Source organism: Pleurodeles waltl, chromosome 9 (genome assembly GCF_031143425.1).
Source record: "Pleurodeles waltl isolate 20211129_DDA chromosome 9, aPleWal1.hap1.20221129, whole genome shotgun sequence".
NCBI classification, from domain to species: Eukaryota; Metazoa; Chordata; class Amphibia; order Caudata; family Salamandridae; genus Pleurodeles; species Pleurodeles waltl.
Window position 1 is genome coordinate 502,995,179 of NC_090448.1, and position 14,923 is coordinate 503,010,101.

General features: G+C 41.0%; 1 protein-coding gene across 9 annotated transcripts in view; it reads right to left on the reverse strand.

The window, feature by feature from the left end:
* Positions 1-14,923, reverse strand: part of SYNE2 (spectrin repeat containing nuclear envelope protein 2) — a 1,823,309-nt gene that overhangs the window by 1,060,748 nt on the left and 747,638 nt on the right. For 8 of the 9 annotated variants that reach the window (XM_069207355.1, XM_069207357.1, XM_069207362.1 and 5 more), the window contains 4 exons: positions 12,909-13,187; positions 8,645-8,923; positions 6,049-6,327; positions 1,789-2,067 (listed from right to left, as the gene is read on the reverse strand). In XM_069207355.1, the coding sequence (XP_069063456.1) occupies positions 1,789-2,067; positions 6,049-6,327; positions 8,645-8,923; positions 12,909-13,187 (1,116 nt within the window). The remainder of the gene's footprint in view (positions 1-1,788; positions 2,068-6,048; positions 6,328-8,644; positions 8,924-12,908; positions 13,188-14,923) is intronic. The other variant, XM_069207360.1, reaches the window with a different exon arrangement.

Genomic DNA, 14,923 nt, shown 5'->3' on the forward strand with positions numbered 1-14,923 from the left:
CCATTCCCCAAAATAATCTAGAGAACCGCAAAGCTCCTTGTATCTGCACCAGGCCGTATTCCCACAAACTTGGCATGGAGTACTTAGGGGCATATTTATACTCTGTTTGCGCCGGAATTGCGTTGTTCTTTTTTACGCAAATCCGACGCAAAACTAACTCCATATTTATACTTTGGCGTTAGACCCGTCTAGCGCCAAAGATCTTGGAGTTTGCGTCATTTTTTAGCGTGGACACCTTCCTTGCGTTAATGATATGCAAGGTAGGCGTTCCTGTCTAAAAAATGACTCTGAGGCATGTGCGCCGTATTTATACTCCCGGGCAAAAATGACGCCCGGGAGTGGGCGGGTCCAAAAAAATGACGTCCAGCCGATTTAGCGTCATTTTTTAGCGCCTGGTCAGGGCAGGCGTTAAGGGACCTGTGGGCTCGGAAGGAGCCCAGAAGTGCCCTCCCATGCCCCCAGGGACACCCCCTGCCACCCTTGCCCACCCCAGGAGGACGCCCAAGGATGGAGGGACCCATCCCAGGGAACTTAAGGTAAGTTCAGGTAAGTTTTTTTTTTTTTTTTTTGTGGCATAGGGGGGCCTGATTTGTGCCCCCCTACATGCCACTATGCCCAATGACCATGCCCAGGGGACAGGAGTCCCCTGGGCATGGCCATTGGGCAAGGGGGCATGACTCCGGTCTTTGCTAAGACAGGAGTCATGTCAATGGAGGGTGGGAGTAAAAAAAAAATGGCGCAAATCGGGTTGAGGCAGATTTTTTGCCTCAGACCGACTTGCCCCATTCTTTGACGCCCAAGCTCCATTTCCCCCTACGCCGGCGCTGCCTGGTGTGGGTCATTTTTTTGGACGCACACCAGTCAGCTCCGCCGGCTAACGTCATTCCATAAATAAGACGCCCGCATGGCGCTTTGGAATGGCGTTAAATTTTTTGACGCACAACTGCGTTGGCGCAGTTGTGCGCCAAAAAGTATAAATACGGCCCTTAGTGCGATCCTTTCCAGACATAAGAAACCAGGAATTAAATATTCTGTCAATATGGGAGCTGTGTCCCATTGTTTAATACTTCCATATATCGTCTCCAGATGGCCACTAATGATGATCAAAGACCAGTGTTAAAGCACCAGAATCTGAATGCTTTACTGTATAGGCCAACGTAATGGTGCTGCCATAACTTCTTCAATATGATACTTCCTCAATATGATTTTGCCAAAATAGTCATTGTCTCTATTTGAGAGTACGGTTGTTCATAGTATGTCCAGCACATGCTGCTAATTTCACTATGGCACCATTAACCTCTAGCTGTTGTCTGAGTCCATATCTGTGACTTCTCTCCTTAATCATCACATGAGCATCTACCAAATCTCTCATAATCCTAACCATCATCCACGCAATTCCTTTTGGTAAAACCTGTAGCGACATATTTCCCTTTCCATGACACCGAGTCAATTTCTAATTTACTCTTCCAAAGCCTGTACTGAAGCTCAAGCTTTCTCAATGTTCTAACCAGAGACTTGTTGTTCCCATCTCCACAGTTATAAAATGCACCCAAACAAAAAAACTAAAATGTCAGCTACATTGATGAGAAGTTTAATTTCAATCCAAAGTGATACAAAATCAATTGATGGCCTTAACCCAGAGTTCATTGTTTATTTAGAGCCACGCAGCAAAGTGGTCTTGGAATCTCTAGCTGAATCCCAACCATCAATCGTTGCATGTTCTTTAGCCCAAGTACTGATGACTACCTCTGTTTGGGAGGTGAATTTTCTATTAAAATTTAGACATACCATGGATGGTTTGGCTGTTATTCTCTCCCGAGCGTCAGTCACTAGTTCAGTGACAACTGTTGTGATCTTGCTCACTGAAACATCCTTTTCAGATTCCTCAAGAGCAATATCAGATGTTGCTTCTATGGCTTGCCCAGGTCTCCTGTCTGAACCTTCCTGTGCAATAGATTCTGTCTCAACCTTGAACGATTCACAAACTGGTGTAGAAGTATCTTGTTTATCTGAATCCTGTGAGGTTGATATTATCTCAGAAGTTTCTTCTTTCTTGCTGAGAGGCACCTGTAGTTTGGCAAATCGAAAGAAATGGTAATTAATTATACAGTGCCTTTTTTATACTTCTATTAGTGTTACATAACATATAATCTGCCAAATGAATGTGAATGGACAAAACCATGAATGTATAGATGTTCAAACAACAGCTTACTTTGGCGCTAAATTGAAAGTTCTCACTGATTACTAATCCCTGTGCACTAATCCGCCTTTCCATTATGCTACAGTTTTTTGGGAGGTGATCAGTCTTTCCATTAGGCTACAGTAGTTTGAGAGATGAGGTACACTAGAAACCATGGAGGAATGTACAATCTTAGTGGAACCCAATGCAGACGTTTACCCCACTTGTTCCATGCTGCACAAACAGAACAAGTTTTCATGCTCATTAGCAATTTCTGGTGAGCTCAGCCGGTGTCAATTGAAAGGAATGAAAATCCTAAATTATAGTCTAATAGAAGGTTCATGGTAAAAGAAAAAAAACAGTTACCTAACTTAAACCAGAATAATATAACGGCAAGCCATGTGGGACTCTCTCCTTCCACTGCAAAAGGTCCATTATCCTGTAAGTCCCAAATAAAATAAAAAAAACAATATCTATACTTGTCTTCTTAGGGAATTCCCTTCTTCTGCATGGCAAAATATCCACTTCTTTCACCAATTTTAAGTCGTCGCTCAAACCACATCAGATAAGCAAACACTTGAGTATATACACTTGGTGAAGTCTTGTATATTCAAAGTTCTGACCTGCAGATTAACTATATTTCAATGACAAGTGTTTAATTTCTGAGCTGTCCTGTAAGGTTTGCAAAAATCTGAATCAAAAAGAATCCACCTGTGAAGTTTTATCTACCTTGTGATACTGGTCAATGATATGGTAGCAAGAAGAAGTAATAATAGTGCTGAAGACTCGTGTATGTTATCCTTCACGCTTACGCAACAAAAACTGTCCCTTTATTGGCCCATCTGGTAAAAAGATTCTCTTTCAATTTAAGCAAGACCTGGGAGTGTGCTGAGTAATATAACACATGTTGCAGCTTTTCATTTTGCACTGTGTCTTTTCACTAATGCTGTGTGACTGCAGTGTGAGAGCAAGTCTGGAGCCCAGAGGTGTCTAAAAGCTCACCTAAGTGCCTTTATTGAAAAATTAGAAAAAAACTGGATATTTGCCCTTCTTGAATACCTGGTCCCTGGTGCCTACTTGTATCACCCAGCAGTAAGCACAATCATTGGTGCCACCTCCCTTAATACAGACAAGCTGGTACAGATCAGACCTTCTGGAGTAGTCATTCCAAAACACAGATTCTACCGTATCATTTAGTTCAGTCCTGGCAGCAGACAAATGCACCACAGCAGGCAGTGTCACACAGAAGAGAGGAGTGTGAACAAGACTCAGAGGATTTGGAAAGGCAGTGCCGTGTAGTTGCCAACAGCAGCATGCATGATACACAGGTAGACTGGGTAGAAGGGCCACAATGAGGATGCATTCCATTAGGACTACATACGTAAGGGGTGCTGGTAGAAGGGGTAAAAGAGGGATGACAAGTGGGCATGCAGTGCATATGTGTGTTGGGAGTGTAGATACTTTGGAAAGAGGAATTATTAGCCTAGCTCTGCCTGATGTCCAAGGAGTCTCCTGATACCCGATTGGTGAAATACATTGATATATTTAATATCTCCCTCCATCCCCCAAGAAAAGTACATTTTGAAGTAGACAAATGATGAGCTTCATCTGGAATTTAATATATTATGCCACATAACTCCCTTGATTAGAAGGTCGAAGGGTCCATACAAATGTGCATTTTAGGTTAAGGGCTCAAAATTACATATTTCCAAACCAATCATGCTACAGTAGGCTGGGAGGATGGAAAATAAGGGACCCCAAGGGACAGGCTGAAAGTAACTGACAGGTGAGAGCAAAGCCCTGAGAACAGTGGTGTCTGCCAATGAACGGGGGTACCGGGGCGAGACAGGGTGCAACAGGACCGGACTGGATTGGGAGATGGGGGGTTCAAATACTAAATACAGTTTTCAAAAAAGACACTCACCTTCGAGGGGAGACGCGTTTGTCTACCCTCCATCCTCTTCCCGGCTGCACATGCTCCCAGACAATCACGACGCTGCTGTCATGAACATGATAGCAGCGTTGTGATTGGTCTGAGCAGTCTGCTTCGCTGCTCAGACTGGGAATGGGAGCCACGGCATGTTCTCTACTTGGCTGTGCAATACATATCCCAAAACGGGTGGCCAAGCAGACATGCAGACATATTGTGGTGCATAGCCCTCCTCCGGCCCCTTCCCTGCTGCCCAGCTCCAACCCCAATTACAAGGAAAAATAAAATTATAATAACGTAGTGTACGTTATTATCATTTTATTTTTCCTTTTTGAAAAATCCAGAGGGGAGACACTCCTCTGCCTTAGCGGAGGAGCCGCCCCTGTCTCAGAGGTACCCCACCAACGGAGCCCTAGCTTTCAGGCAAAGCTTTCATATCAACTGAATAATGGTGCTTAACATTGAATAGTGTACACCCTTCAGCGCAACCTACGTGGTGTGCACCACAATCTGAGTAATTACTGAGTAGAGGTAGATTCGATATTGTCATAAAGAGAATATTTAGCTGGTATCGTCCCCGTCCAATATATGTTTGTTTCCTAGGCAACAGCAGCCACCCACAGACACCCAATAGCTTAATTCTGGACATATTGAAGGGCATTTAAAAAGAAAAATATTTGGTCTCAATAAGCACATTTGGTATGAAGCTAGGGACTTGGAGGGGAGAAGAACAAGCTTATATTATGATTATTGTTAAACCTTTTATTTGCCATGTTCAATAAACAGTATTCAATGCAAATTCACTATTGAGATTTATTGGATTCTAGCAGCTATGAAGCAACATTCTCTTATTGTGCGTACTCATTTTCAGTTGCCTTCACCATTTACTGAATCCTTGTGGCAAACATGTCTTTCAATAATATTGCCATGTGAAAGAAACAGGCCCCTGTGGCACATAGTGCCAGGCCACAGGGCATAGGATAGGGGGGTCCAACCCTGAAGTGGGCTCCCATTTAATCCAAGATCAACAAATATCATCGAGAAATGGGAGCCTTACTGGCCCCTCACCAGTTCCAGGCCACTGTATCATTCTCCCTCCATGTCAATAGTAACTCACTCCCCCTTCTTGATGGAATGAACTTACATGTCTGGCCCCCATAGATTTTCAGGAAATAAATCGCACTATACATTTTGCAACTGTGCATACTTGTGAAGCATCAGATGGGCAACCCGAGAACAATGACCTATTCTCACCACCATGACTGTGGAGTATCAAATTGTTTTTGCAAGTTTCGAGAAAGGAGGACTCTTTGCAGATGATTCCAAAGTACTTTTCATCAAGTCTGTTTAGTCAATTTACACATCTGTCAGATTGGGTGTTGATTAGGATTCTATGCAAGCTAATAATCCACCTAATAATGTTGGTAATCTGCATTTTCACATTTGATAACTCTAGCTGTTGTCTGAGTCCATATCTGTGACTTCTCTCCTTAATCATCACATGAGCATCTACCGAATCTCTCATAATCCCAACCATCATCCACGCAATTCCTTCTGGGAAAAGCTGTAGCGACATATTTCCCTTTCCATGACACTGAGTCAATTTCTGAATCACTCTTCCAAAGCCTGTACTGAAGCTCAACCTTTCTCAATGTTCTAACAAGAGACTTGCTGTTCCCATCTCCACAGTTTTAAAATGTACCCAAAAAAAAACTAAAATGTCAGCTACATTGATGAGAAGTTTATTTTCAATCCAAAATAATACAAAATCAATTGATGGCCTTAACCCAGAGTTCATTGTTTATTTAGAGCCACACAGCAAAGTGGTCTTGAATTCTCTAGCTGAATCCCAATCATCTATCGTTGCATGTTCTTAAGCCCAAGTACTAATGACTAACTCTGTTTGGGAGGTGAACTTTGAATTAAAATTTAGACATACCTTGGATGGTTTGGCTGTTATTCTCTCCTGAGCATCAGTCACTAGTTCTGTGACAACTGTTGTGATCTTGCTCACTAAAGCATCCTTTTCAGATTCTTGAAGAGTAATATCAGATGTTGCTTCTATGGCTTCCCCAGGTCTCTTGTATAAACCTTCCTGTGCAATGGTTTCAGTTTCAACCTTGAATGATTCACAAACTGGTGTAGAAGTGTCTTGTTTATCGGAATCCTTTGAGGTTGATATGAACTCAGAAGTTTCATCTTCCTTGCCCAGAGGCACCTATAGTTTTTGCAAATCGAAAAAAAAATATTTAATTATACAGTGCCTTTTTTAGACTTCCATTAGTGTTACATAGCATATAATCTGCTAAATTAATGTGAATGGACAAAACATGAATGTATAGATGTACAAACAATAGGTTACTTTGGTGATAAGTGGAAAGTTCTCAAAGTTCACTAATCCCTGTGCACTAATTTGTCCTTCCATTATGCTACAGTTTTTTGGGAGATGATCAGTATTTCCATTAGGCTACAGTATTTTGAGATATAAGGTACACTAGAAACCATGGAGGAATGTACAATCTTAGTGGAACCCAATGCAGACGTTTACCCCACTTGTTCCATGCTGCACAAACAGAACAAGTTTTCATGCTCATTAGCAATTTCTGGTGAGCTCTGCCGGTGTCAATTGAAAGGAATGAAAATACTAAATTATAGTCTAATAGAAGGTTGATGGTAAAAGAAAAAAAACTGTTACCTAACTTAAACCAGAATAATATAACGGTAAGCCATGTGGGACTCTCTTCTTCCACTGCAAAAGGTCCATTATCCTGTAAGTCCCAAATAAATAAAAAAAACAATATCTATACTTGTCTTCTTAGGGAATTCCCTTCTTCTGCATGGCAAAATATCCACTTCTTTCACCAATTTTAAGTCGTCGCTCAAACCACATCAGATAAGCAAACACTTGAGTATATACTCTTGGTGAAGTCTTGTATATTCAAAGTCCTGCCCTGCAGATTAACTATATTTCAATGACAAGTGTTTAATTTCTGAGCTATCCTGTAAGGTTTGTAAAAATCTAAATCAAAAACAATCCACCTATGAAGTTTTATCTACCTTGTGATACTGGTCAATGATATGGTAGCAAGAGGAAGTAATAATAGTGCTGAAGACTTGTGTATGTTATCCTTCACTCTTACGCAACAAAAACTGTCTCTGTATGGGCCCATCTGGTAAAAAGATTCTCTTTCAATTTAAGCAAGACCTGGGAGTGTGCTCAGTAATATAACACATGTTGCAGATTTTCATTTTGCACTGTGTCTTTTCACTAATACTGTGTGACTGCTGTGTGAAAGCAAGTCTGGAGCCCAGAGGTGTCTAAAAGATCACCTAAGTGCCTTTATTGAAAAATTTGAAAAAAACAGGATATTTGCCCTTCTTGAATACCTGGTCCCTGGTGCCTACTTGTATCACCCAGCAGTAAGCACAATCATTGGTGCCACCTCCCTTAATACAGACAAGCTGGTACAGATCAGACCTTCTGGAGTAGTCATTCCAAAACACAGATTCTACTGTATCATTTAGTTCAGTTCTGGCAGCAGACAAATGCACCACAGTAGGCAGTGTCACACAGAAGAGAGGAGTGTGAACAAGACTCACAGGATTTGGAAAGGCAGTGCCATGTAGTTGCCAACAGCTGCATACATGATACACAGGTAGACTGGGTAGAAGGGCCACAATGAGGATGCATCAGGCCGTATTCCAACAAACTTGGCATGGAGTACTTAGTGCGATCCTTTCCAGACATAAGAAAACAGAAATGAAATATTCTGTCAATATGAGAGCTGTTTCCCATTGTTTAATACTTCCATACATCGTCTCCAGATGGCCACTAATGATGATCAAAGACCAGTGTTAAAGCACCAGAATCTGAATGCTTTATTGTATAGGCCAACCTAATGGTTCTGCCATAACTTCTTCTACTGTCTGGGTTGATACTTTCTCAATGTGATTTTTTCAAAATAGTCATTGTCTCTATTTGTGAGTACGGTTGTTCATAGTATGTCCAGCACTTGCTGCTAATTTCACTATGGCACCATTAACCTCTAGCTGTTGTCTGAGACCATATCTGTGACTTCTCTCCATAATAATCACATGAGCAACGACCGAATCTCTCATAATCCCAACCATCAACCCTCGCAGTTCCTTCTGGTAAAACCTGTAGCAACATATTTCCCTTTCCATGACACCGAGTCAATTTCGGAATCACTCTGCCAAAGCCTGTACTGAAGCTCAAGCTTTCTCAATGTTCTAACCAGAGACTTGCTGTTCCCATCTTCACAGTTATAAAATGCACCCAAACAAAAAACTAAAATGTCAGCTACATTGATGAGAAGTTTAATTTCAATCCAAAGTGATACAAAATCAATTGATGGCCTTAACCCAGAGTTCATTGTTTATTTAGAGCCACACAGAAAAGTGGTCTTGGAATATCTAGCTGAATCCCAATCATCTATACTTGCATGTTCTTTAGCCCAAGTACTAATGACTAACTCTGTTTGGGAGGTGAATTTTGTATTAAAATTTAGACATACCTTGGATGGTTTGGCTGTTATTCTCTCCTGAGCGTCAGTCACTAGTTCAGTCACAACTGTTGTGATCTTGCTCACTGAAACAACCTTTTCAGATTCTTCAAGAGTAATATCAGATGTTGCTTCTATGGCTTGCCCAGGTCTCCTGTCTGAACCTTCCTGTGCAATAGATTCCGTTTCAAACTTGAACGATTCACAAACTGGTGTAGAAGTATCTTGTTTATCTGAATCCTGTGAGGTTGATATTATCTCAGAAGTTTCTTCTTCCTTGCTGAGAGGCACCTGTAGTTTTGAAAATCGATTTTTTTTTAATTATTTAAACAGAGCCTTTTTTAGACTTCTATTAGTGTTACATAGCATATAATCTGCTAAATGAATGTGAATGGACAAAACCATGAATGTATAGATGTACAAACAACAGCTTACTTTGGCGCTAAATTGAAAGTTCTCACTGATTACTAATCCCTGTGCACTAATCTGCTTTTCCATTATACTACAGTTTTTTGGGAGATGATCAGTCTTTCCATTAGGCTACAGTAGTTTGAGAGATGAGGTACACTAGAAACCATGGAGGAATGTACAATCTTAGTGGAACCCAATGCAGACGTTTACCCCACTTGTTCCATGCTGCACATACAGAACAAGTTTTCATGCTTATTAGCAATTTCTGGTGAGCTCAGCCGGTGTAAATTGAAAGGAATGAAAATACTAAATTATAGTCTAATAGAAGGTTAATGGTAAAAGAAAAAAACAGTTACCTAACTTAAACCAGAATAACATAACGGCAAGCCATGTGGGACTCTCTCCTTCCACTGCAAAAGGTCCATTATCCTGTAAGTCCCAAATTAAAAAAAAACAATATCTACACTTGTCTTCTTAGGGAATTCCCTTCTTATGCATGGCAAAATATGCACTTCTTTCACCAATTTCAAGTCGTCGCTCAAACCACATCAAATAAGCAAACACTTGAGTATATACTCTTGGTGAAGTCTTGTATATTCAAAGTCCTGACCTGCAGATTAACTTTATTTCAATGACAAGTGTTTAATTTCTGAGCTATCCTGTAAGGTTTGCAAAAATCTAAATAAAAAAGAATCCACCTGTGAAGTTTTATCTACCTTGTGATACTGGTCAATGATACGGTAGGAAGAGGAAGTAATAATAGTGCTGAAGACTCGTGTATGTTATCTTTCACTCTTACCCAACAGAAACTGTCCCTGTATTGGCCCATCTGGTAAAAAGATTCTCTTTCAATTTAAGCAAGACCTGGCAGTGTGCTCAGTAATATAACACATGTTGCAGCTGTCCTTTTTGCACTGTGTCTTTTCACTAATGCTGTGTGACTGCTGTGTGAAAGCAAGTCTGGGGCCCAGAGGTGTCTAAAAGCTCACCCAAGTACCTTTATTGAAAAATTAGAAAAAAACAGGATATTTGCCCTTCTTGAATACCTGGTCCCTGGTGCCTTCTTGTATAACCCAGCAGTAAGCACAATCATTGGTGCCACCTCCCTTAATACAGACAAGCTGGTACAGATCAGACCTTCTGGAGTAGTCATTCCAAAACACAGATTCTACTTTATCATTTAGTTCAGTCCTGGCAGCAGACAAATGCACCACAGTAGGCAGTGTCACACAGAATAGAGGAGTGTGAACAAGACTCACAGGATTTGGAAAGGCAGTGCCATGTAGTTGCCAACAGCAGCATACATGATACACAGGTAGACTGGGTAGAAGGGCCACAATGAGGATGCATTCCATTAGGACTACATACTTAAGGGGTGCTGGTAGGAGGGGTAAAAGAGGGATGACAAGTGGGTATGCAGTGCATATATGTGTGTAGGGTGTGTAGAAACTTTGGAAAGAGGAATTATTAGCCTAACTCTGCCTGATGTCCAAGGAGTCCCCTGATACCCGATTGGTGAAATGTATTTATAAATTTAATAATATCTCCCTCCATCCCCCATGAAAAGTAAATTTTGAAGTAGATAAATGATGAGCTCCATCTGGAATTTATTATATTATGCCACATTTCTCCCTTGATTAGAAGGTCAAAGGGTCCATACAAATGTGCATTTTAGGTTAAGGACTAAAAATTACATATTTCCAAACCAATCATGCTACAGTAGGCTGGGAGGATGGAAAAGAAGGGACCCCAAGGGACAGGCTGAAAGTAACTGGCAGGTCAGAGCACAGCCCTGAGAGCAGTGGTGTCCGCCAATGAACGGGGGTACCGGGGCGAGACAGGGTGCAACAGGACCGGACTGGATTGGGAAGAGGGGGGGGTTCAAATACTAAATACACTTTTAAAAAAAGACACTCACCTTCGAGGGGAGACGCGTTTGTCTACCCTCCATCCTCTTCCCGGCTGCACATGCTCCCAGCCAATCATGGCACTGCTGTCAGGAACATGACAGCAGCGTCGTGATTGGTCTGAGTGGTCTGCTTCGCTGCTCAGACTGAGAATGGGAGCCTCAGCATGTTCTACACATGACTGCGGAATACATATCCCAACACGGGTGGCCAAGCAGACATGCACACGTACTGTGGGGAATAGCCCTCCTCCGGCCCCTTCCCTGCAGTCCAGCTCCAACACCAATTACAAGGAAATATAAAATGATAATAAGGTAGTGTACGTTATTATCATTTTATTTTTCCTTTTTGAAAAATCCAGAGGGGAGACACTCCTCTGCCTTAGCGGAGGAGCCGCCCCTGTCTGAGAGGTGGCCCACCAACGGAGCCCTAGCTTTCAGGCAAAGCTTTTATATTAACTGAATAATGGTGCTTAATATTGAATAGTGTACACCCTTCAGCACAATCTACGTAGTGTGCACCACAATCTGAGTGATTACTGAGTTGAGGTAGATTCGATATTGTCATAAAGAGAATATTTAGCTGGTATCGTCCCCGTCCAATATATGTTTGTTTCCTAAGCAACAGCAGCCACCCACAGACACCCAATAGCTTAATTCTGGACATATTGAAGGGCATTTAAAAAGAAAAATATTTTGTCTCAATAAGCACATTTGGCATGAAGCTAGGGACTTGGAGGGGAGAAGAACAAGCTTATATTATGATTATTGTTAAACCTTTTATTTGCCATGTTCAATAAACATTATTCAATGCAAATTCACTATTGCGATTTATTGGATTCTAGCAGCTATGAAGCAACATTCTGTTATTGTGCGTACTCATTTTCAGTTGCCTTCACCATTTACTGAATCCTTGTGGCAAACATGTCTTTCAATAATATTGCCATGTGAAAGAAACAGGCCCCTGTGGCACATAGTGCCAGGCCACAGGGGCATAGGATAGGGGGGTCCAACCCTGAAGTGGGCTCCCATTTTATCCAAGATCAACAAATATCATCGAGAAATGGGAGCCTTACTGGCCCCTCACCAGTTCCAGGCCACTGTATCATTCTCCCTCCATGTCAATAGTAACTCACTCCCCCTTCTTGATGGAATGAACTTACATATCTGGCCCCCATAGATTTTCAGGAAATAAATCGCACTATACATTTTGCAACTGTGCATACTTGTGAAGCAACAGATGGGCAACCGGAGAACAATTACCTAATCTCACCACCATGACTGTGGAGTATCAAATTGTTTTTGCAAGTTTGGAGAAAGGAGGACACTTTGCAGATGATTCCAAAGTACTTTTCATCAAGTCTGTTTAGTCAATTTACACATCTGTCAGATTGGGTGTTGATTAGGATTCTATGCAAGCTAATAATCCACGTAATAATGTTGGTCATCTGCATTTTCACATTTGATAACTCTAGCTGTTGTCTGAGTCCATATCTGTGACTTCTCTCCTTAATCATCACATGAGCATCTACCGAATCTCTCATAATCCCAACCATCATCCACGCAATTCCTTCTGGGAAAAGCTGTAGCGACATATTTCCCTTTCCATGACACTGAGTCAATTTCTGAATCACTCTTCCAAAGCCTGTACTGAAGCTCAACCTTTCTCAATGTTCTAACAAGAGCCTTGCTGTCCCCATCTCCACAGTTTTAAAATGTACCCAAACAAAAAACTAAAATGTCAGCTACATTGATGAGAAGTTTATTTTCAATCCAAAATAATACAAAATCAATTGATGGCCTCAACCCAGAGTTCATTGTTTATTTAGAGCCACACAGCAAAGTGGTCTTGAATTCTCTAGCTGAATCCCAATCATCTATCGTTGCATGTTCTTAAGCCCAAGTACTAATGACTAACTCTGTTTGGGAGGTGAACTTTGAATTAAAATTTAGACATACCTTGGATGGTTTGGCTGTTATTCTCTCCTGAGCATCAGTCACTAGTTCTGTGACAAATGTTGTGATCTTGCTCACTAAAGCATCCTTTTCAGATTCTTGAAGAGTAATATCAGATGTTGCTTCTATGGCTTCCCCAGGACTCTTGTATAAACCTTCCTGTGCAATGGTTTCAGTTTCAACCTTGAATGATTCACAAACTGGTGTAGAAGTGTCTTGTTTATCGGAATCCTTTGAGGTTGATATGAACTCAGAAGTTTCATCTTCCTTGCCCAGAGGCACCTATAGTTTTTGCAAATCGAAAAAAAAATATTTAATTATACAGTGCCTTTTTTAGACTTCCATTAGTGTTACATAGCATATAATCTGCTAAATTAATGTGAATGGACAAAACATGAATGTATAGATGTACAAACAATAGGTTACTTTGGTGATAAGTGGAAAGTTCTCAAAGTTCACTAATCCCTGTGCACTAATTTGTCCTTCCATTATGCTACAGTTTTTTGGGAGATGATCAGTATTTCCATTAGGCTACAGTATTTTGAGATATGAGGTACACTAGAAACCATGGAGGAATGTACAATCTTAGTGGAACCCAATGCAGACGTTTACCCCACTTGTTCCATGCTGCACAAACAGAACAAGTTTTCATGCTCATTAGCAATTTCTGGTGAGCTCTGCCGGTGTCAATTGAAAGGAATGAAAATACTAAATTATAGTCTAATAGAAGGTTGATGGTAAAAGAAAAAAAACTGTTACCTAACTTAAACCAGAATAATATAACGGTAAGCCATGTGGGACTCTCTTCTTCCACTGCAAAAGGTCCATTATCCTGTAAGTCCCAAATAAATAAAAAAAACAATATCTATACTTGTCTTCTTAGGGAATTCCCTTCTTCTGCATGGCAAAATATCCACTTCTTTCACCAATTTTAAGTCGTCGCTCAAACCACATCAGATAAGCAAACACTTGAGTATATACTCTTGGTGAAGTCTTGTATATTCAAAGTCCTGCCCTGCAGATTAACTATATTTCAATGACAAGTGTTTAATTTCTGAGCTATCCTGTAAGGTTTGCAAAAATCTAAATCAAAAACAATCCACCTATGAAGTTTTATCTACCTTGTGATACTGGTCAATGATATGGTAGCAAGAGGAAGTAATAATAGTGCTGAAGACTCGTGTATGTTATCCTTCACTCTTATGCAACAAAAACTGTCTCTGTATTGGCCCATCTGGTAAAAAGATTCTCTTTCAATTTAAGCAAGACCTGGGAGTGTGCTCAGTAATATAACACATGTTGCAGATTTTCATTTTGCACTGTGTCTTTTCACTAATACTGTGTGACTGCTGTGTGAAAGCAAGTCTGGAGCCCAGAGGTGTCTAAAAGATCACCTAAGTGCCTTTATTGAAAAATTTTAAAAAAACAGGATATTTGCCCTTCTTGAATACCTGGTCCCTGGTGCCTACTTGTATCACCCAGCAGTAAGCACAATCATTGGTGCCACCTCCCTTAATATAGACAAGCTGGTACAGATCAGACCTTCTGGAGTAGTCATTCCAAAACACAGATTCTACCGTATCATTTAGTTCAGTCCTGGCAGCAGACAAATGCACCACAGTAGGCAGTGTCACACAGAAGAGAGGAGTGTGAACAAGACTCACAGGATTTGGAAAGGCAGTGCCATGTAGTTGCCAACAGCTGCATACATGATACACAGGTAGACTGGGTAGAAGGGCCACAATGAGGATGCATCAGGCCGTATTCCAACAAACTTGGCATGGAGTACTTAGTGCGATCCTTTCCAGACATAAGAAAACAGAAATGAAATATTCTGTCAATATGAGAGCTGTTTTCCATTGTTTAATACTTCCATATATCGTCTCCAGATGGCCACTAATGATGATCAAAGACCAGTGTTAAAGCACCAGAATCTGAATGCTTTATTGTATAGGCCAACCTAATGGTGCTGCCATAACTTCTTCTACTGTCTGGGTTGATACTTCCTCAATATGACT